Source organism: Zalophus californianus, chromosome 8, assembly GCF_009762305.2.
Source record: "Zalophus californianus isolate mZalCal1 chromosome 8, mZalCal1.pri.v2, whole genome shotgun sequence".
NCBI lineage: Eukaryota > Metazoa > Chordata > Mammalia > Carnivora > Otariidae > Zalophus > Zalophus californianus.
Genome location: NC_045602.1, coordinates 117223403 through 117245578, shown reverse-complemented (window position 1 = coordinate 117245578; position 22176 = coordinate 117223403). Strand labels below are relative to the sequence as shown.

Genomic DNA, 22176 nt, shown 5'->3' with positions numbered 1-22176 from the left:
TTTAAAAAAAAGACTTCAAATCTGGAGAGAAAAATCTAGAGTAGATGTGAGGCATAAAAGGTAGGAGTAGGGATGGATTAAGTGGGGCTGAGGAAACCTGGTTTTGACTGTGGCAAAACACAAAATTAAAAAAAGCATAACACATTTAAAAACATAAAATAAACAAAATGAACAAAAGCATTACATATAAAAAGAACAAAATATAGGCTAATATCTACTTCATCTTGCACTTTTAAGCATTAAAGCAGTGGGAAAAATCAAATCAAAAAGAAGCTGGACATATATGGCATATAAAAAAGTAAAGCATACAGTTCAAAACATAACACTAAAAGGCAAACTGGGGAAATATTTCTAATATTACGATATATTGTGATAAGACAAATGCATATTTTTTACAAAAGATCGGACAGAGGGGCACCTGGGCGGCTCAGTCGTTAAAGCGGCTGCCTTCGGCTCAGGTCATGATCCCAGGGTCCTGGAATCAAGCCCCGCATCAGGCTCCCTGCTCAGCGGGAAGCCTGCTTCCCCTCTCACACTCGCTCTGCTTGTGTTCCCTCTCTCGCTGTCTCTGTCAAATAAATAAATAAAATCTTTAAAAAAAAAAAGATCGGACAGAAAATGAGCAGAGGACATAAACAATTTCCAAAAGGGACAAGAATAGTGGTGTAGGCATCTTCATTTGAAATGTGCCATGAAGACCCCCCCCAACTCCCACATCCCATCCTCTACCTTCAGGCCATGAGACCCCAAGTAGAACAGTTTATTGAGCCATAGAGGTGACAGCAGAGGCGAAGACTTGCCTAGCAGATGTCTAGGCATGAGATCAGCCCCTCGGAGCCCCCACATCTGGCAGCATCTTTCTCTAAAGCAAATGCCTTTTGCAAACTCAACAGCAACTCTGGTAGGACAGAGTGCAAGGGGCCTCTGCCCACGCGCACCCTAGACTAAGCAGCCCCCCCGCCCCGTGGCCCCAGTGGTCCGGAAGGGGCAGAAGCAGCCTCCTCCTGGACTGGATGTTGCTCCCCCTCCTCCCACACCTAGGTGCCACCTCCCCCGAGCCGGGTCGGTCCAGCATGGACACAAAGGGTCTGGGTGGCAACACGAGGAAGCTGTCACGAACCAAGGGGTCAGTGGGGTTGGGGCTGCTGCCGTAAGTCGTCAGGCTGGCAGCCTTGGATCCACAGGTCATTATCCCAGATTATGTAACTGTCCTTATGAAGGAGTGCTTGGAGGTGGAGGGCAGCGCTGCACTCATACAGGCGGGCTAGAATTCTGGCTCCGAGATGCGCTGGCCCATGCCTCACCTCTGAGCCTTGCCTTCCTCGTCTGTACCCTGAGGAATAAGGCCTTCCTTGAAGAGCTGGCGCTCCGCCCATATAAGGTAAGGACCTGACACAGCACCTGGCAGCCAGAAGGAAGCCCCCCACTACGTGCTAGGTCCTACGAATCATCAGGAAGTCCGCACAACTGCCATGGTGGAAGTGGGTGCAGGAATGATTCCTGACCAGGACAGATGAGGACCAGTGGGGGTTTCACATGCCCTCAGCTCTCTGTGAGCTGCAAGACCACCGCGTGACAGCAAGTTACAGATCCCTGATGGGATGGGAGAGTGGGGACTTGTGTGGGGATGGGGACCCAATGAGTTGGTATTCTGCCTAGATTCTGAGCCTTTGGAGAAGTGAGGGGTTATTGGGCTAGCAGAGCCCTTGGAAGGCCACCAGTGTACCCTTCACCCGAGTCATGAATGCAGCCCAGCATGCACACCTGATAGCACTGGGACCTGAGTCAGTGCCCTCCGTCATCTGGATTACTGCTCTAGCCTCCCTCCCCGCCTCCCTGCTTCCGCCCATCCCCCTGCAGTCTGTGTCCAACGCAGCAGCTTGTGATCCGGGTTAAAACAAAAGTCAGACCACGTCACTCTCTGCTTAAAACCCTCTAATGGATCCCCATCTCACTGAGTGAAATGCAACGTTCTTACAACAGCCCCTAAGCCCTGGACAGTTTGATCCCTCGTAGCTGCCCAGATTTCCTCTCCTTTGATCACTGCACCCTCACCGTATGACCCCCGGTGTTCCTAGAACACACCAGGCATGCTCCTGCCCCAGGGCCTTTGCATTCCCTGTTCCTTCTGCCTGAAACCCTCTTCCACCAGATGCCCACATGGCTCCTTGCTCACCTTCAAATCTGTGCTCAAATGTCACCCCATTTAAATCACGACATCTCCTCTTACCCTGCCAGGACTCTCAATGTTCCTTATCCTGCTCTGGTTTTTTCCAGAGCATTTCTTACAACTAACAATCTCTGTAACCTACTTCTTATGCCTGTTGTCTGCCCCTCCCCCTCAAATGAGCATAAGCTCACCGGGACAGCACTCTGAAAGTACCGTTCGGATGAAGAAGGAAGAGAGCCCACCGCCGCCTCCCTGTAACTTCTCCCGTGGGTCCCAACTCCACGCTCTGAAGGGTGCAGAGAACTCCTCCTTCAAGACAGCTCTCCCAGCCTGTCTTGAGTGAGGGCCCCACATTTTTCTCCAGCTGCTTCTCATGTGACAGCTCCCTCTCCCCAAAATGTAACCCAACTGTCAATCAGCATCCCTTTGGAAGTGTTGAGTCCAGACTTGAGCCAGGTAGCAATGTCTGGAGGTGACACAGGAAACTTGGAGAAATCTGGGGAGGGAAGGAGATAGACAAAGATCCAAGAAAGACAGACCTGTGTTTCTTTCACACAGGTCATCTGACATTGGACTGAGAAGCCCCCTACTTCTCCTACCTTCCTCCCACCAAACATTTTAACCCACAGCCCCTAGGATCTCTGTTCTCCAGAGAAACCTAGTGAGTTCAGGCTGGTGAGCACCAGACTGAGGACGCAGGACAGGAGGCCTGGCAGGTTGGGGCCACACCCCTACCCCCCCCAGCAGGGAACTCACACTATTTCTGGCTCCCACCACCACCCCCACCTCAGCAGGGAGGCCAGTCCAGGGCAGGAGCCCAGGGTCCCCACTCCGTTCTGTTTGAGATCTGGCAGATGTGATGCTGCTGAGACTCAGTGACGGCTTTACCCAGGCTTTCACCCAGCATCTCCAGCCCCTGTTTCAGCAGAGGATGGCATTTTGGTCAAGCCAGAGTCTGATTAGTTGGAGACTAACCAACCAACATGTCACGGCGCCCTGGGCATATTAAATAATATTTACAAGGGATGACGTGGGAAAGTAATTATCAATGGTGAGAGGCAGTCCACGGCGGGGAACTCCTCCGCTGCTCATGAGGTGAGAAATTAGAGGGATGGGCTCAGATCACCGAGGGTTGTCGTGGGGACAGTGGGAGTGGCTGGAGACTTGCTACCTCTGCTGATTCTGTTAATAGGATAAAGCTGCCTTGCAAATAAGAGCCAGACCTCAGGAGGCCTGCATTAGAGGGGATTTGGAAATCAGGCCAGGTCCTGCCAATAGCTTCACTTTTAGATGTGTTAGAACTGGAAGGAGCTTTACAGATCAGCAAGGCCACCAGCTCTCCGTTTGCAAGGTTTCTGCCTTCCAGAAATACTGCAAGTATTAAGTAATAATTAATTTGTTTTCACATTTTTTATTCATCAAAGACACATAGAGGACTGCCAGCCGGGACACGCAGAAGACGGAGTCGATGTCACTCCAGCCCCAAACAAGAGACCTACTGGTTTTTTGTCAGCCCAGTCACGTTATCCTGTGCAAATGTAGTTTCCCTTTTGAAAACATTTAAAATAACAGAACAGTCCACTTTTAAATACGTGAGGGAGCCTGGAGAATCTACATCAGAAACCCCAAATCCGAGCAAACTCTCTTACTTTATATGTAAGTAGACCGAGGCCCAGAGAAGGGAAGGGGCTTGTCCGAAGTCGCACAGCTGGCTGGCACCAGGACCAAGGCTCCAGATGAAGCGGGGAGAGGGGAAGGCTGTCGGGGGCCCTGGACACCAAGGGGCTTGGGCTTGACTCTTGTCTTCAATCCTTCCCAGCTGTGAGGCCCCGGCAGAATGACTGAAGTTCTCTGAGCCCATTTTCTTACCCATAAAATGGGGAGAATAGTAGCACTTACCCCCTACTTTTGTGAGGAGTAAGTGAAGTAACAGAACAGAGCACTTAATTCTCTTAACCCCTGCTTGTGTGGGTGGTGGGGGTAGCAGGTCTGTGTAGACAGAAGACCAATAGCTCACAGAACAAAGTCATGTGACCCCACTTCTAGGTGCTGCCCTGACAATGTCGGTGGGAAACAAATCTTCTCCCAGTAGAGCTCTAGGTACTAACTTGCAATGCTGTCACTTCCAGGTAGTTATTCACAACTGAGTGTGCCTTCGGACCCAGGCCATCTCCAGATTCACTGCCTCGGAATTCCTGCAGGGTGGGGCTCGGGAATATGCACTTAAAAAAAATACTATTGAGTTATAATTTACACAGCATAACATTCCCCATGTTAATGCACATTTTCAGTGTTTTTTAGTATATTCATAAGGTTGTACAATCATCACCACTAATTCCAGAACCTTTCCATCACCTCAGAAAGAAACCCTGTAGCCGTTAGCAGTCAACCCTATTCCCCACTCTCCTAGTCCCTGGCAACCACTAACTTCCCTCCCTGTGGATCTATGCTGGACAATCCATATGAATGCACTCATGTAACATGGGGTCTGGGTCTGGCTTCGTTCACTCAGCACGACGTTTTCAAGGGTTCATCCATGTTGTAGCTTAGATCAGGAATTCCTTCCTTTGGAATGTGCACTTGTAACAAGCTTCCCAAGGAGTTGTGATGAGTGGGGTTCAGGAGGAAGAGAACAACTTCTGATTATTACAAAGCTACAGGGCCTCAATCCTTCCTTCAGGTATGCCTACCTCGGAGGCCCCAGGTAACACTGGGTGCTTGCCTCCTTCAGAGACTGAAGACATCAGGCAGGGTCGCCTGGCGCTCAGTAGGGAGAAGTGTGTCTGTGGACAGTGGCCTGGCAGCTAAGTGGGCAAATTAACTGCAAGAGAGATTCACACAAGGGGATTCAGTCTCAACTCAAAGACTTTAATGTACATTATGCTCTTGGAAAAACAACTCCAAGGAAACAAGTGGAACCAAAAGTCTTAACCAGCATGGATTCTCATTCAGAAACCTGGTATGAGCCGCACCTTGGAAAAGAATGGCACAGGGACTCTTGTCGTAGTACAGTGGTTTGTGCTCAGGGTGGCAGAACCTGTGTGTGACGGGCATGCCCTCAGGACTCCGAGGAAATGGGAGCATCATTACTCCCGTGGCTGACAGCTCCACAGCAGGACTGGGAAGATCTAGGTTGGCCAGGTCATCTCCAGAGCCCTGAATAAAGGCACAGAACTTCAAAGGGGCCAAAGAAGCCTCTCCAGAGCAAGAACCTCTCTCTTTGTTGTTGAATCGCCAGGTCATCGGAAAGAGTCATGGTGACTCTGGTGAGGAATGGGGCCATATGGAAGGGTTGCCAAGTCTCACCTCTGGGTCTGAGGCCTCAGAATGGAACAGATGGGAGAGACGTGGCATTGGGAAGGCCCTTGAGGTCAGAAGCCACAACAGTCTTGGACAACTACCCACTGGGACCTCTAGACAGAAGGAAGGGACTTATTTGGAGAACGCCAAAACTGCCCACTTGTCAGATTCAACCCAATTGTCTTCTGGGTCCCTTCTCCCCAGTCTGGAGCTCGTGAGTGGTCCCATGCCCGTGTCTTCTGTGATGTGTTCCCATTCAACAAGGACAGGCAGAAATTCTAGCTCATCTCCCTACCATCCTGTTTAACTTTTAAATCACCAACTGATAGCTCAGACACTGTGCCATCCAGGGTTTCTTGTTATTCTAACCATCCTATGGAATAAACAATCAGTTTTCTTAGGCTACTGGCTCACATTCTTCTCCTCTGGAAGGAAGTAGGGTGCTGCTGAGGCAGGTCTCTCCCGAGAGCTTCTGAAAGAGCTGGAATCTGGTCAGGTTAGCCTTCCCCTGACGAGAACCCATGAATGTGCCTTCGGGATGCATATTGCCTGTTGGGCACTGAAGAAACTTATTTATTGGTGAAAGAGGGAATTCTGGCTCCATCTTTGCAGAACCTGGTGGGGCCACTACCCCTGCAGGTCCCAGAAGGCAGGGGTGAATGGAGAGGCCAGCACGGCAGCCGTGGGGGAAGGGACCGCCCCTGGCCAACAGTATTCCCAGTTAGCCAGTCTCTACTCCCTCAGGGAGCTCCACCACCACTGGGGCACAGTCCTCTGGCTCTGCCTCAAAGTCCCACCGAAACTTCTTGGTCAGGTGAGCTTGGAACTTTTCAGCTTTCTGCCTCAGGGTGGCATCCACGGCAACGCTGCAGGCGGAGGAAAAGAAAACCTACAGAGAACAGAGGATAAGTCACTCCTGAGAACACAGAGGGGGCCGAGAAAGCTGTGGAAATTTCCTCATGGTGTTCAGCTCTCTGGGGCGGGTGGATCAGCTGCTGCTGGCACAGGCCCAGGACACCTGCTGTGCTCCCCCCAAACCAAGAAAGAAGGTCCAAACCCAGCTGAGAAGCTGGGGCAGGACTAGAATGGAAAATTACTATCTTGGGCAGAGATGCCCCATTGAGAGTAAGGCCAGGGGGGCCATCACCCTGGCCCAGTCCCCTGGGGAGCTCTCCTGGGCACCTGGGCTATAACTATACCAGCTGGTACCAAGAAAGGCTTGGAGGGCTTATAAGCCCCTGCAGCCCATGAAGTCCCAGGCCCTAGGCCAACGAGGCTGAACTGTTGCTCTAATCTTCATGGGCCACAGGCTGCCAGTCAGAGGTTTCTATTCCCCTTGAAAGTTGTCTTTGATGTTCTTCTTTTAAAATTGTGCTTACAGGGGCGCCTGGGTGGCTCAGTATATTAAACATCCAACTCTTGATTTTGGCTCAGGTCATGATCTCAGGGTTGTGAGACAGAGCCCCACATCGGGCTTCATGCTGGACACGAGCCTGCTTAGGATTCTCGCTCCCTCTCCTTCTGCACCCCCCCCCCATTCGTGCACATGCTCTCTCTCTTAAAAAAAAAAAATAAAGTTGTGGTTAACATGTACATAATACAAAACCTACCATTTTAACCATTTTTTACATTATCATTTTAAAAATTAAATACACGTAACATTTACCATTTTGACCATTTTTAAGTGTACAATTCAGTGGCATTAAGTACATTCACATGGCTATGCAACTGTCACCATCATCCATCTTCAGAATTTGTTCATCCTTCCCAACTGATACTCTTTACCCACACTAACTTCCCATTTCCCCCTCCCACCAACCCCTGGAAGCCACCCTTCAGCAATGAACAAGGGTTCCATTTCTCCACATCATTGGCAAGATCTGTTTTTTGTTATTTATTTATTATTATTATTTTTTAATAATAGCCATCCTGATGGGTGTGAAGTGGTATCTCACTGTGGTTTTGATCTGCATTTCCCTGATGATTAGTGATGCTGAACACCTTTTCATGTAGATGTACTGGCCATTTCTATGTCTTCTTTGGAGAAATGTCTAATTAAGTCCTTCACCCATTTTTAGTCAGGTTTTTTGTTGTTGTTGTTGAGTTACTGTAGTTCTTTAGATATTCTTTTGTTTTGATGTTCTTTTTAATTCAGTTTCATCTGATATAAACATTGGACAGGGGGCAAAGCAGTAATTTTCTCTATATCTGACACTCCATTCTGGATTTTCCTGGATCCCAATCACTTCTAAGAGTAACAGCAAACTCATTACTCCTTCTCATACTATTTTACTGTTTTCAAATTCAAAGAAGTTTCGGAGTATCCCAACAGATCCTCACCATGCTCTGGGAAGACACACCAGAATACCTATTTTATGGAAATAGAGGCTAAGAGGAGTTAAATGACTGGATGAAAACTAACAGGAAAGGAAGGAGTAGTTTTCCCCAGACCACCCCACAGAAGCAGGAGCGTCAGGGTGGGGGAAGCTCTTTGTTCCACTTCTGTCTCCGGCTGTAGCCGGCCTGCAGATCACCATGGAAGGAATTTGGGCTCCGGGGGCCTTGACCTGACCAAGTTAACAGGTGTACTCCACGGCTGCTTCTCTACTGCCTGGTGGCAGGAGTGAAGCTCGTTTCAGTGGTCTTTGTCTGAAGTCATTCTGTTGGAGTGGTAGCAGGGACAGAAGTGATTGGGGGCTGTGGGTGTGCAGAAGCACAAGTGGGGGGCTACAGAATTTGGTGTCATTAACTTGGGAATCGACTAAATACAGGAGCAGGCAGCACAGCGACGACACAACAGCCGATCAATAACTAATTAGAAGGGCTGTGTGAGCGCGGTGGCGGAGGGCAGCAGGGAAGCCGGCCGCCTGTCTGCAGGCAGCTAACGGAGCTTGCCCTGGAGTGCCGACTGCGCAGCCCAGCGGGGCTCTGGGGAGGAGCCCTGCACGGGAAGCAGGGAAGCCTTGTTTCAAACGGGGTTAGTTCCAGAGGCCCTGCATACCCCTGGGTCTGTCCTGAGGTCCTGGGGAGCCTGCTGACTGAAGCTGCAAAAGACTCTTCCTGCTCGCCTCCTTCCACAGTAAACTGGACCCCTCCCTACACAGCCCCACCTCTCCAGCCACACTGAGCAGCTGCCAAACACGCTCTACTGCTTCTCCTGTGCCCCTACACACGTGCTCTGTCCTCGGCTTATAACACCCTTCCATCCCTGCTTTCACCTTCTTCACCTACTGATTTCTCCTAGTGACTCAGGTTCAGCCGAGACCTCACCTCCTTTAGGATGTCTTCCCAGACCAAGAATGGCACAGGTGCTCCTTTATGCTCCTCCAGCACCCAGGGTTACGGCGAACGTAGCTTCAATCTCAGTTAGGTAACAGTCCATTTACTGTTGAGCTCTCCCAAGAGACAAGGAGCAACTCCAAAGCAGTGACTCTTTCTCCTACTGCATACTCACTCCTGGCACAGAGTCTGACAAAAAGGACCCATGAGGTGTTTTAATGAGCAAAAGAATGAAGAAGACCATAGACTCTATGAAAATCCATTTTTGGTTCACTTTTGCACAAGTCCTTGGCACCAAATAATTGCTCAATAATTATGTGATAGTGCTGGACAAAATAAAGGACTCATCCTGGGGAGGAGGTGGCCCCAGAATGTCACCAGCTCACAAGCCACCTCCTTGTGACAGGTCTCTTACAAAAGCCCAACCTGAAATGAACTGCTCCAGCCTCTATTCCCCTAGCACTGGGCGTGAACCTTTCTATGGCATTTCTCACACTGTGCTCACAGTATCTGTGCTCCTTAAGAGTAGAGAATGAGTCCTTTTTATCAACATGTCACACACAGCATATGGCCCAGGGCCTGCACAGAGTTAGGGCCCAAAGGAAGCTCACTGAACAGATATGAATGAGATGCAGGGACTACCCTGCATTTGGCAAGGGCCAGCAGTGACAGGTCAGAACAGGCTGGGCTCAGACTCATCGCTCATCCTTCCCACCCAACTCTCAAACGATTCCTGGGAGTAAAATCAACCAGAGGCAGGTATAACAGAAAACCTTCTGTCTGAAAAATAAGGCTTCTAATTTAAAAAGTGCTTTGTCCTTTTTAAAGAACTTGTCAATTGAATCTTTACTACAAGCCTGCATACTATAAACCTGGGAGGTAAGAGGACAGGAAATGACTGTTCCCACCGTACAGATGAGAATGGTGATAAACGCCAAGCCAGTAAGAAACGTCAAGTGAGATCCAGTCCAAGGAGGGAAATCTCAATCCTTCGTCCCTACCAAGGCCTTCTTTTGGTCTTGACACAGACTTAACACATTCATCATATTTTCAGCACTACCTTGTGGGAAGCCAGGGTACTTGGAGACCAGGTGCTTCTGGAACTGTCCCCTCTGCAGGCCTCCAGGACCCAGGGCACAGCCCAGGTTGACTTTTTTTTAAAAAGCAACTTTATTGAGGTATAATTTACATACAACTAGATTCACCCATTTTAAGTGTTCAATTTGTTTTGACAAATGTGTACACCCATGCAACCATTATATGATATAATCAGGTATTAATTTTTTTCTTTTGGTATTTAGTTTTATGAGTCTGAAGCCCACATCCCATCACAATCAGGATACTGAACAGTCACTCCGAAAAACTCCCCTGTGCTGCCCCTTAGTGGTCAAACCCTCCCCTTACCCAAGCCCCTGGCATCCAGTGATCTATTTTTGTCCCAATAGTTTACAAACTTGATATTTTAAAAACCCATAATTCAGAAAAGGAGATATATAGACATTACCTAGTTTTCAAGCAATAATTTACTTTGGTTCTCTTGTTTTTAATTTTATGGATTCTTCAGAAAACTTGGTAATGATCTATTTATTTTACTTGTTAAGGTGAAATCGAGTAAATGCTTCTTAACATCACTGGGAAATGAATCATCTTAATATCGGAAGATTAGTCCTGGATATTTTAAAAATACTTTTGAAAGAAGACAACAACATTTCACAAACAACTGCATTTCTCTAAAACTAAAAGCACACCCCTTGGGTATTTTTCTTTAAATATAGAAAAAGGTATTAATATTTTTATCATTTAGTCTGTATATTCTAAAACTGTAAATTACTTTAGCCAGAAATGTAAAAGCCTTCTTTTAAACCCAAGTTAAATAAATTGAGTTCAGTCAGGTCACCTTGAGAAATTCAAAATATCAAGGTAGGTAGCTGAGTCACTATCTTATCCTATTTTTTGGACAGACAAAAAAGATGAAATTTCCTAATTTTTTCAATTCCCAAATGATTATTCAACTTAGAATGAAACTAGCCAGAGGTAGAACATTCTATTTCTACTTGCAGAAAAAGAAAATGGTGTTAAATAAAACTATCATTTCACAATGATTACCAGGAGAGCAAAAAGCAACAGGAACCATGTCTTCTGAGGTCGGGTTCAAGAATTTGGGATGTTTCATCTGGGAAAAATAAATGGGAGCCCACCACAGACTTTAGAATCAAAACTCAGCCTTGCCATCCACTAGCTCCGGTGATCTTGGGCAAAATCATGTGACCTCTATGATCCTGTTTCCTCATTGTAAAGTGAGATTAAATACTTAGCTCTGAGCACTGGGGTGAGGGCTAAATGAAATAATGCACACAGTAAGTGTGCAAAAGTGATAGCTGACGGCAGAAGGTGTGCAAGTAGGTAGGTGAAATTGATCATGACAGGTGTTCTGGTAAAAATACTACAGACATCACTCAGAGCCAGTGTCTTCCATCAAGAGTTAAAGATGAACACTGGCATTTAGAATATTGGTAAGAAATGAAGCTGGAAAGCATAGATGACCTATTGTGACTTAAAGTATTTAAAAAAAAACAGGTTATGTGACTATATGCCTAAATGCTATGCAATCAGCAATGAGAATCCTTATTTTGTACATAACTCATTTTCTAACATACTATTAAATTCAGATTATCCTTTCATTGGTTTTAAACAAATTATGGTGACTCAAGTTGCTTTTAATAAAAGAAAAAACTGTATCTATTTTTGTAAAACAAGTAATTTTTATTCAAGCTAAATCCATGGGATTTATAAAAACCAGTGGCATCTATTCAAAAGGGCCTCTAATGGCAGAGGCCATTATGTGGCTAATTTTATACCAGCTAATGTGGCAGCCTTTAAGTGCTTACATATACAAACACCAGTCCCTCTCCATGGGTAGTAGCCATTTAAGCTCCTAAGTAAGAAAGCCAGTTCCACTTACTTGACTACCTGGGGGCAGAGCAGGCGGCTGGCTGAAGAAAGCTTTTATGGGCTGATTCATTCACTCACACACATCCTGAGTGAGTGCCTCCGTGTGGGGGGCTAGATTCTCACTGCCAAGATGGTACCAACGTTAACTCTCCATTAAAAAAAAAAAAAAATTGTAATATCCTTTCTACATTGTGCCTGTTGAAATCTGTCATCCTTCCAGCACATGGTTAAACGCCTCCCTTCACAGTCACTCCTGATCCGCTCTCTCCTGCTGAAGTTGCAACCCTAGTCTGAATTAACCAATTCCTTTTTAGTGATCAGACTGCACCATTTACACCTGTCATATTAGGGGCATCTATTTACACTACCACAGGAATTATGTACTCTAGCCATCTAAAAATAACCAATAACACAACGTGAGACAAGTGCTAAGCCTCGACTAGGTGTTGAAAACAACCAGATGAACAACAAACCAGGCTTTGGGTAAAAGTTCACGGCTTAGTGGGGAAGTCAGGCCGACAATGTACACATTTCAGCAAGCCCAGCCTGTGTTATAATTGTGACAAGTCCAAAGTAGGCTAATAGCATGGAAAGGAGAGGGATCAGGAATGGCTTCACAGAGAGGGATGCCATGAGGGCATCTTGTAGGATGAACAAGTTCACACCAGGCAGAATGAAAATCATGTTCAGTTAAGAAGGCATGAAACGGGCATAAAGTTTCAGTTGTGCCGAATGAAAAAGTTCTAGAGATCTGCTGTGCTTATAGTTACCAATACTATACATGTTATGTGATTTTTTACCACGATAAAAAAATGGGGGGGGAGGTGCCTGGCTGGCTCAGTCAGTTAAGCATCCAACTCTTGCTTTCGGCTCAGGTCATGGTCTCGGGGTTGTGGGATCGAGCCCTGCATAGGGTTCCATGCTCAGCGTGGAGTCAGCTTGAGATTCCCTCTCTCTCTGCCCCTCCCCCTGCTTGTGCTCTCTCTCTCTCTCTAAAATAAATGAAAATATTAAAAAAAAAAAAAAAAAAAGGCCTGAAACAGCACGGCATTTCCTTGAACTTGTAAGGAGACCACTATTGCTGAAGGTGACAGGGGAAAACAAGGAGAGGAAGGAGAAGCTGGAGAACAGATCAGGAGCCAGATCAGAATGGGCCTTGTGATCTGTTTGGGCTTTTAACTTTCTAGGCAATTAGGAGGTGCAGAGAAATGGTATCAGATCTGCACTTCAGAGTAACTCAGGCGGCAGCATGGGAGATAGGTGCACTGACGGGTAGGCATGGAAGCTGACAAACTGATGCAATCTAGATGAGACCAAAAGGGTCTCAGGGCCCATGTCAGGTAAAGGGTACTGGGGCAGGACCGCCTTCTAAACAACGCTATCTGGAGTGACTTGATCAAGTCATTTGTTTACTTTCCTACCAAAATATAAGCTGCAAGTCAGGGACTCTGTCTTGTTCACAGCTCTATTTCTAGTCCTGCAACAGAGCCTTGAATATAGCAGATGCTCAGCAAATACCTGCTAAATCAATGAATAAATCTCTTGAGGGCAGGAACCCTAATATACAGATCCCTCAACACTTTCAGGAAAATATCATATATAAAGATAGGATGCTCAAAAATATGTGTTCACATATTTTTTTAAAGGCACATGTCCTGGATTTTTCCAAATAATGACATCACATTTTCTTGGTATAAAGTCCAGACAGAATTCTTCCAACCATCAGCTCTGCACACCCCACCTGGGCATCTAGCAATCCAGCCGGGCCCTCTCTGCTTCATAAATCATTGTTGGCAACATAGCGTCAGCAATCAGAGCTCAGCTGTTGGTCAGCTCTGCTGACAATGGTCAGGACAGCCAATGACACAGTGTGGCCCTCCTAGGTTTGTGTGACAGCATTAACGCACATCACAAGGGTAGCACATCATTCCCATGGGTCATTGCCAGAGGCAAGTCAGCAAGCTGATGCCCCCCTCACTCCTCATCAGTTACTAGCTCATGTGACCCAGGAACTTGTCGGGGGTAGAGTGGTATTTCCCCTTCAGAGGAGAGATGAAGGGACTTAAATTCTCTCTCTTATGTCAAGAACCAATAAAAGAGAAGTTTTATAACTCTTTTTTTTTCTTTTTTTGAAGTGGAACACACCAGGCTCAAGCCATCAGCTTGACCAACTTTCCCCATGGTCGGCACAAGACCCCCAACTGCCAGGGTTTTAAGTCAGCTGCCTGCTTACAGGGATTCTTCCAACAGTATGTTGTTTGTAGAAAAGTGTCCCATGCCTCTGAGAAATAAGCCCCTCACGGTGTCTCCACTGACGTCAATCAAGAATCCTTACTGGAGGAATCTACACTATATTCAGGACACAGGAGCATAATCACAAGACTCAGGCCTGGGTTCAAATCCTGACTCTGCCACTTACCAGCTGTGTGACCTTACATAAATGACTTAACCTTTCTGAGTCTCAATGTTCTCATTTGTAAATAGGAAATAATCCTCCCTGCCTTGAAGGGCTCCAGAGAGATTAAATGAGGGAACCCAAGTAGCATGACAAACATGATGCCTGCTACTCAACAGGCATTTACTGAATGTTTGTTCCTTTTCTCACCCTGGGTGGGAGTGGTAGGTTAGTGAGTAGCCACCTTCAAAGGAGCGGGCTTCATTGTGGTCTCACACACAGGGAGAAAAAAGCAGCTCATGGAACAAAAAGTATGGAAACTGACAGCTTGCAGCTTCTGCCTCTTCCACACTTGAGAGTTACAAAATGTGAGTGACAGAGGCTGTCCCAGGAACATAAAGGAAGCTAATCTATTTGCAAAGGGAGGAAATAGCACAGGATGAAGACTGTAAGTTGTTTGAAGCTTCTTCCCTAATTACCACTCATAATGAAAATTTAATTGCCAAGTTAAAAGCAAATTTCACTTTTTCTGTCAGAGAATCTCTGCAGAAACTGGCACGTTTTGTTTGAACAGGAAATCAAAGTTACTTTAATGCTTAAATGAGATCTAAGGAGCTGCAGATGTTTCCCTAGAAATAACAAGCTTCAAAACTCTGTCCTACTGGGTTATACCAACTTATGGCTACGGGGAGAAAGAAAAGTGTTTTGAGCTGAATAACTCATAGAGGTGGAGGTTATTCAAACGCCAAGTACCCCACTGCATGGCACTCTCAGAGCAAGGCAGGCGAATGGTGGTATAGAGAGAGGGTCTCTGGCACCATGGAACTTACAACTGAGTGGAAGAGAGAACCAGGAAACAGCCTGAGGTTAGGAAACTAAAACAGAAAAGTAACCCTCCTGAAGGGGCTTTCAGACATCCTCGCCGTAATTCTGACCCACACGGGTGTCAGCCAAAAGACGGCTCACCTGTAAAGTACTGGTGAGGAAGTTGTTCTGGGAGACAATGTCCACAAAGAAGTCGGCCGGGATCTCGCCAAGCTGGTGGTACAGGATGGAGATGAGGTTGACGTAGAGGGTGTGGTGCCTCACCATGGCTTCCTCGGAGCGGCACAGGAGATTCAGGAGCCGCTTCCAGTGCTCAAATGCCTCGTACACGTTCCCCAGGAGGAAGCATACAAAGGCAAACTGGAGTTCACCTGAGAGGCGCAGAGAGGAGAATGATTCTGAGAGCGTGGAGAGCCAGCCGATGCTATGAGGCCACCAATTCTACTGGACCTCAGCAATGGGTGGTGGCCCCCTGCAGAGCACTCCTGCTAGGTGGGGTTTTGCACTGAGTACATGCTCAGTTCAAGTTGGCTGAACTGCTCTAAACTCAAGCTACAAAAAACCAAACTGTGGTTTTATAAAATCAGACTGTAAGGAAGAGATCTACCTAGTATTTGCCTGGCACTTAGAAAGTTTACAAAATGTGTCCATGGGTATTATGTCAGGTGGATCCCAAACTTCGCTGCCTATCAGAATTACTAGGAGAGCTCGTTGAAGACAAAGCTGCCCAAGTCTCCCCCATGGAGAGCCTGGTTGAGGACAGATGATGGAGCCTCAGTATCTGTAGCCCTAAAAAGCTTCCCGGGTAATTCTGATGCAAATGGTCTGCTCCAGAGCCAGGAAATGCTGCACTACACCATGTAATCCCCAGCCCAACTCCACAAGGTATTCAGGGAAGGTGGTATCTGTCTCATTTTACAGATGAGGTCAAGGGACCTACCCAAGGTCACACATCGAATGCTTGGCAATGGGAATAATGGAAAGATAAAACAAAATTCCTAGTGGGTGAGAACAGTTCCAGAGCTTCCCAGAAGAGGAAAATTTGTGAGTACTTGTTCCAGGCTTAGCCTGCTAGCCCAAATCACTTGCATTTGTTTAACCACACGGCTCTGTGATTTAATCTCTATGAACAGCTTGGTGGCTAATAGCATGAGCTCTGGAACCAAACTACCTGAGTTCAAATCTCGGCTCCACCCTTCAGAGATGTGTGATCTTGGGCAAGTTACTCAATCTGTTTATACCTCATTTTCCTTATTTGAGGGCTGGGGGGAAGATTAAATAAATCAATATAGTTCACATAAAGCATTTAAAATAATGCCTGGCACAAAGGAGCGCTCAAGAAATATTAGCTATTATTATTCCCACATTTCCACCAGATGCCTGTCTGAAACAAAGAGACACCATGATCCAGAAGCCACTGTCCTTGGGCAAGCAACTGGGTCTCTGGTTGCCAAGATATACTGCTACTGGGGGCGCCTGGGTGGCTCAGTTGGTTAAGCGACTGCCTTCGGCTCAGGTCATGGTCCTGGAGTCCCTGGATCGAGTCCTGCATCGGGCTCCCCGCTCAGCGGGGAGTCTGCTTCTCCCTCTGACCCTCCCCCCTCTCATGTGCTCTCTCTCTCTCATTCTGTCTCAAATAAATAAATAAAATCTTTAAAAAAAAAAAAAGATATACTGCTACTGATCAGAGACATTCTCTGGCTTCAAATTTAATGAGGGCTTCTGTGGTGTCATACCTACACATGGGTCGTAAAAAGAACAGATGCACTCAACACCAAGTACCTCTTTAAATGCATGGTGTTTGATCTCTGTCACCTCCAGAGATATGAAAAACTGGTTCTCTATTCCCAGGCTTGTGGAACTAAGTTTGTCTAGCTGCCTGGTCCAGATATATTGGATGTTTGACTGACATTTTCAAGATATTGTCAAATTTCCTTTCTATGACAGAGGTTAATGATTTGCTTCTACAGTTGGCTTTACCTGGTTGGTTTGTGAAAACAGGAGCTTATTCTCTGAAATTAGGGCATTTACTTAAATTCATGCATTTCTGGCCTAGTCCGAAATTAAGTTATGAGATCAGAAGTAATTTCAAAGAGCTGTCAGGAAGATACAAAGTTATCCCTGCAACAGACCTTTCACAACATTACTTTGAAGAACTGAAATGTTTAAGAGGTAGAAAACAGGATTTCTGTTCATTTTTAAGCCAGAATTTCTTAAGTGTTACTTATTAAATAATAATACTGTGTAATGCATTAGGATGCACCCATTAAAATGTGCCCTTTTATCAGAGAGCCAATGATATGAAGGGCCCTATATTCAAATTTCTCACTGATCTTCCAACAGAAAAATATGCAAATACCTAGACAATTTGTAAAAGAAAAAATATAAATAGCTGTTAAAGATGTGACGAATGTTTGCTGTCACTAGAATCAAAGAAATATAAATTGAAACGACATCACTCTCCAACCATCCCTTTGGAAGAGGCCTTTGCTAACTCGCCATTTCAGAGGTGATGGGCAACAGCCTCACCCCAGCTAGCAACACACACGCTTTGATCCAGCAATTCAACCCTAAATGTATGGATAAGTACACACAAGGATGTTCATCAGATGACACAACAGGGAAAATAGGGATATCTTAAAGGTCCAACCAACCAGAGGGCTGGTTCAATAACTAAGCAGCCACTATCGAGGAGGGGCTGTTTCAGTGACATAGAAAAACGTTTATGCTAAAGCAGATTACAAAATAATATACTGTAATCTTGTTTTTGTAAAAATTCATTTATACACACAAACACATATAATTGAGGAAGAAAAAAAAGACTAAAGGGAGATACATAGAAATACACAGAGAAGAGACTGCAATGAAATGCTGCACATGGAGACATAAACATGCAAAAGACAAAAAGTAAATACACCCAAATGTACAAAATGGTTATTTCTAAGTGGTGGGAATTGGGAGGGAATTTTTGTTTGTTTTGCTTCTATGATGACCATATTATTATTTTTGCAATAAGGGAGAAAAATAACAAAAACAATAATTTTTAAAAAATCACTATCCTGGTCTAAGCCAGTGGAGACCAACACTTTTGAGAGAATCAGGAGAAAACTGAGGAGGCAGATGGGAGGCTGGGAACGAGGAGCCCTGGGCTCTGGTCTCACTTTGTCCACATAGTTGGTCAAATCCTTTCCCTCTGTGAACCTCAATCTATAAAATGAGGGGCTGGGCCACATCACTGGTTCCCAAACAGTACTGGCTGCATCAGGTTCACCTACGCTGCTTGTTTATTATATGGACAAACACACAGACAGATACTGCTGGGGCCCTACTCCAGCTTTCTTGAATCAGTCTCCAGGGGGAATGGGCAAGCCTGCTTCCTAGCCAAGTATAGGAACCACTGGACTAGATAACCCAAGATGTACCCCCTACTATATACCCATCCCTTGGTCCACTCCCAAAGAATCCTGTTTCTCCTTACCAAGCACATCCTGGGGGCTGCTGGGGAACTGCTTGCTGAGCACCGTCTCCAGGGCATAGCTCAGGTCCATGCTGTGCCTGGTTATCTCTGCTGGCGTGGCACCTGCTGGGAACATCTGTGTGGGCAGCTCTGAGAAGCGGATCTCTGTCCCGGCTCTGGGCTTCATCTCTGGCAGCCGGGCCAGGCCCTCCTGGTAGCTTTTGCACTCAGTGCCACAGCGAGGTAGATTCTGCTCCATGCGGTCCTTGGTGTGCTTCATGGAGAGCACGGGAAGCACCTCTGAGAAGGCGCAGATCTGCCGGCTCTCGGGCTGCAGCTTCTCCATTGTGGCCTCGCTGATAAAGTTGGTGAGTGAAATCCACTTCTTGAGTGTGGCATATGGGTAAGGGCCCAGGAACTGGTCCAGTTCCTGGAGGTTGGCCCTCATGGCCTCCACCTCAGCCTCTGGGGCTGGGGTCAGGTCTACCTCTTCCTGGACGGCATTCCAGCGCAGGACTATCAGGCCTCGCTGCTGCAGGCTAAGGAAGAAGCCCATACGAGGCCCCACCTCCCTGGGATTGGCCTTGTCCACAGAGCTATAGTGGAGGAAGTGGATGCCTGGTGGGATCATCTTCACACCCCGGAACTTGGGGCCCACCTCCCAGGAGTTGTAGTCAATGCCAAACTCTGTCCCCTTGGGCATATTCAGGATGACCACAGTGGCCCCTTCAAAGAAGAGGCGCTTGGCAAGCTCAGGATCCATCTGCATGGCAGCCATGGGATCAGCGCTAGGTGACCAAAAAGAGAATCCCTCCTGTCTTCCAGAACAACTGAAAAAGAAAGAAATCAGAGTTAACTGGAACTTGGGGAAAGATGCTTCATTTGCTGAGGATTCTGCATGTGCCAGATTAAATCAGACCCCTGACATAATTATCTCCCTTAATCCTCGCCACAACCCTGCATCAATTTTACTGATGAGGAAAATAAGACTCAGGAAGAAGAGGATTTTGTGTTTTGGTTTATTGAGAAAGAACACTCACTGCATAGCCAGAAAGACACTGAGGAGAAGTGACATGCTCAAGGTCATGAAAGGTCACATAAATTAGAACCTGGGTACCCTGTCCTCCAGGTCAATGTTCCTCTCACTGTCCGCTCAGGATCTGCTCCCAGATCTCTCTCTCACAACAGGATGAAGGTGGGGAAAGCCTGGGTGGTCTATTCGAAACTACAACTGTGCCTAAATTGCCTCACACTGTAACTCTGCCTAAACCCTATTGCTGAAGAGTCCCAAGGAGCTGAGAAGGATGATTAAATCCAGCATATACCCAGTTTCCCATAAGCCTCAAGGCAGGCCCAGAAATGGACAGAAGGTGGAAAGTGGGTGCTCGGCATCTAAAATTCATAAAATGTTTCGGAAGCAGAAGGCTTTTCAACCACAAACCTCCTCTTCTCCTTTTACGCATAAAAACCCCTGAAGTCCAGGGAGTGAAACAACTTCCCACAGGGCCTACAGTCAGCGGCAACTCTGGACCCCTTGCCCAGAATGGATTCAGGTGACATGGCTGGCCTAGGATCAGTATTTAGAAGAGAAAGAGCAAGAACACTTATTTTACCCACCTCTGAACTATCCATGGGGACATAGTGGCACAACGTGTAGGCAGGCAGACACCGCCTGGGTGGTATTTATAGGAATGGTTCCAACATGAACTAATTTAATCCAAACAATTATCTAACCTTCTAGTCCCAAGACGCTTACCTATTCAATTTAACAAATAATCACTGAGCACCTGCACCGTGCCAGATCTTTGCCTGAAACAATGATCTGTGAAACATCCACAGAGTAGGACAGTCACCACTACCTCTAGGCACTTCCAACCCAGCCAGATGCACAAACAAGACCCCCAAATTTCACAAACTGAAGAACCAGCTGCCTGTTTAATTCTTCTTACTCTTTTTTATGTTAAGCAAACAGAACAAAATAAAACAGTGAGGAAAGGAAGGCCAGCCTGGTTCCAAAAATGTTAGAGGCAATGTTTTATCATCTTAACCCCAAACCACGACAAATGACTCACCCTACATCAGCATATTTTTTTCAAACTGCAAGTCAAAACTCATTAATGAGTTAAGAAATCAATTTAGAGTCTCAACCAGCGTTAATTTTTTTTTTAATGGAAGGAGAATTAAAAAAAACAGCATGCATCATGAGTAATAAAGATAATAACTGTCTTCTGAAGTTTTATGTGTTTGTATGGATTCTTGGTCATGAGGTAAAATGTATTAGTTATTGTAGGTCACAGTCAAAAAAGCCTGAAAGCCACTGCTCTAAATAATTTGCATCATCATCATCTTATTCCCAACCCTGAATTCAGAAGGTACTTAATAAATACTTGCTAAATGAAGAGCTATTGCATTTAGAGTAATTGTTCATCAACTAGCCATTTTCCCTTGTGGTATCTGTGCTCCTCCTTGATAATGACATTCCTTTATTCTAATTACACCAGCCATAATTCTCTTCACTGTATTTTCAGCAGCTGGTACATGGCCTGGCACAGAGAAAATGCCCTGGGATGCACAAAGTCACAGCCATCTGCTTCTCTCCATCACCTCCTTACTCCAAGTTACCCTTTCTCCATCCAAGAGCCAGAGTGAACTTTTCAAAATGCCAATCTAAGCCACACTTAATGCCATGTTGAGTGGCTTCTCTTATGGCTCCGGGAAAACCAGAATTTTTACCCTGACCTATAAGACCTACAAGGCCTGGGCTCCCTGGCCCCGCCCAACTCCTTCTGATTGTTTCATACCATGCATCCCCCCCCACCCCCCAGCTCTCTGTTCCAGCCACATTGGCCTCTTACAGACCCTCAAGTAGGAGGCTCCCTGGGTAAAAAAAAAAAACTCTTCCCTCTCCTCTTCCTCAAATCATTTCTTCTGATGGCAGCTCAATATTCACTTCCTCACTAAAGCTTGCTTGACCCGGGGTTAGGTCAGGTATCCCATGAGACCCTCACTCCCCCCGCACCCTATACCTTTCCATTTCCCTGACTAGGCTACAATTTTGCGTTTATGGGCTGTCACCTCCGTGAGACTTGAGTGTTTTTGTTCCTCCAGCACACACTAGATGCTCGATAAGCATTTATTTAATAAAAACATGATATCCACTTTGTAGATGAGAAACAAAGGGTCGGTTTGGGCAAATTACCTTACCCGAAATTAGAGTCGGACAGAACCAAATCGGGCGCCGCCAAGGTCTCCGGCACCCAAGTTCTCAAGTTAGGGAAACAGCGAAGTTACCCCGGGTGCCCCAAAAAGTACTGGCGACGGGGGCTCTGGTGACGGTTTATCGGGGAGAAAGGCCTGCAGAGCCACCAGGGTCCCAGCACCGGCCCACAGGGCGGGATGCGCGCGTCCCGGCGAGGCGACCCACTTCAGGGCACTCCGCGATCCCGAGTCGGGAAAAGGGTGGCCGGGCCACAAAGACAGCGAAGGCAGAAAAGTTCCAGCAGGCCAGGAGGCCGCACTCACCAGCTTCGGACTCTCCCCGCTCTCGCGCACCGCCGAAACGCACCGGAAGTTCTCGAGCTTTGGCTCGGGACGGGAGCTACGGGGAAAGCGGCCCGGCAGAGCTCTTGGTCTCGGGAGGAACGGTCCGCGCCTGCAGGTTCCGCCCCATCAAATGTTGCCTTTTGCTAGTTTAAGTTACACGTCTTAGCTCCTGAACCGTGGATAACAACTTTCACCAAACTATGTATATCCTGCTCCAGAAACACATCCACCAGCCCTGGCCCTTTGGTCTCAATC

The 22176-nt window shown here is 46.6% G+C and overlaps 1 protein-coding gene across 2 annotated transcripts; it reads right to left on the bottom strand.

Annotated features, from left to right (window-relative positions):
- Positions 1-5017: 5017 nt before the first annotated feature.
- On the bottom strand, positions 5018-21958 carry AAR2 (AAR2 splicing factor). Of its 2 annotated transcripts, none has more exons than XM_027623463.1 (4): positions 21901-21958; positions 18400-19208; positions 15063-15292; positions 5018-6359 (listed from the first exon to the last, which is right to left on the bottom strand). In XM_027623463.1, exons 2-4 carry the CDS (start codon positions 19154-19156, stop codon positions 6192-6194), a joined length of 1155 nt encoding a protein of 384 aa, XP_027479264.1. In that variant the 5' UTR covers positions 19157-19208; positions 21901-21958; the 3' UTR covers positions 5018-6191. The 2 variants fall into 2 exon arrangements, with proteins under 2 accessions (XP_027479264.1, XP_027479263.1); XM_027623462.2 differs by having other exon boundaries at positions 6192-6359; positions 21583-21951.
- Between the last annotated feature and the right edge of the window lie 218 nt (positions 21959-22176).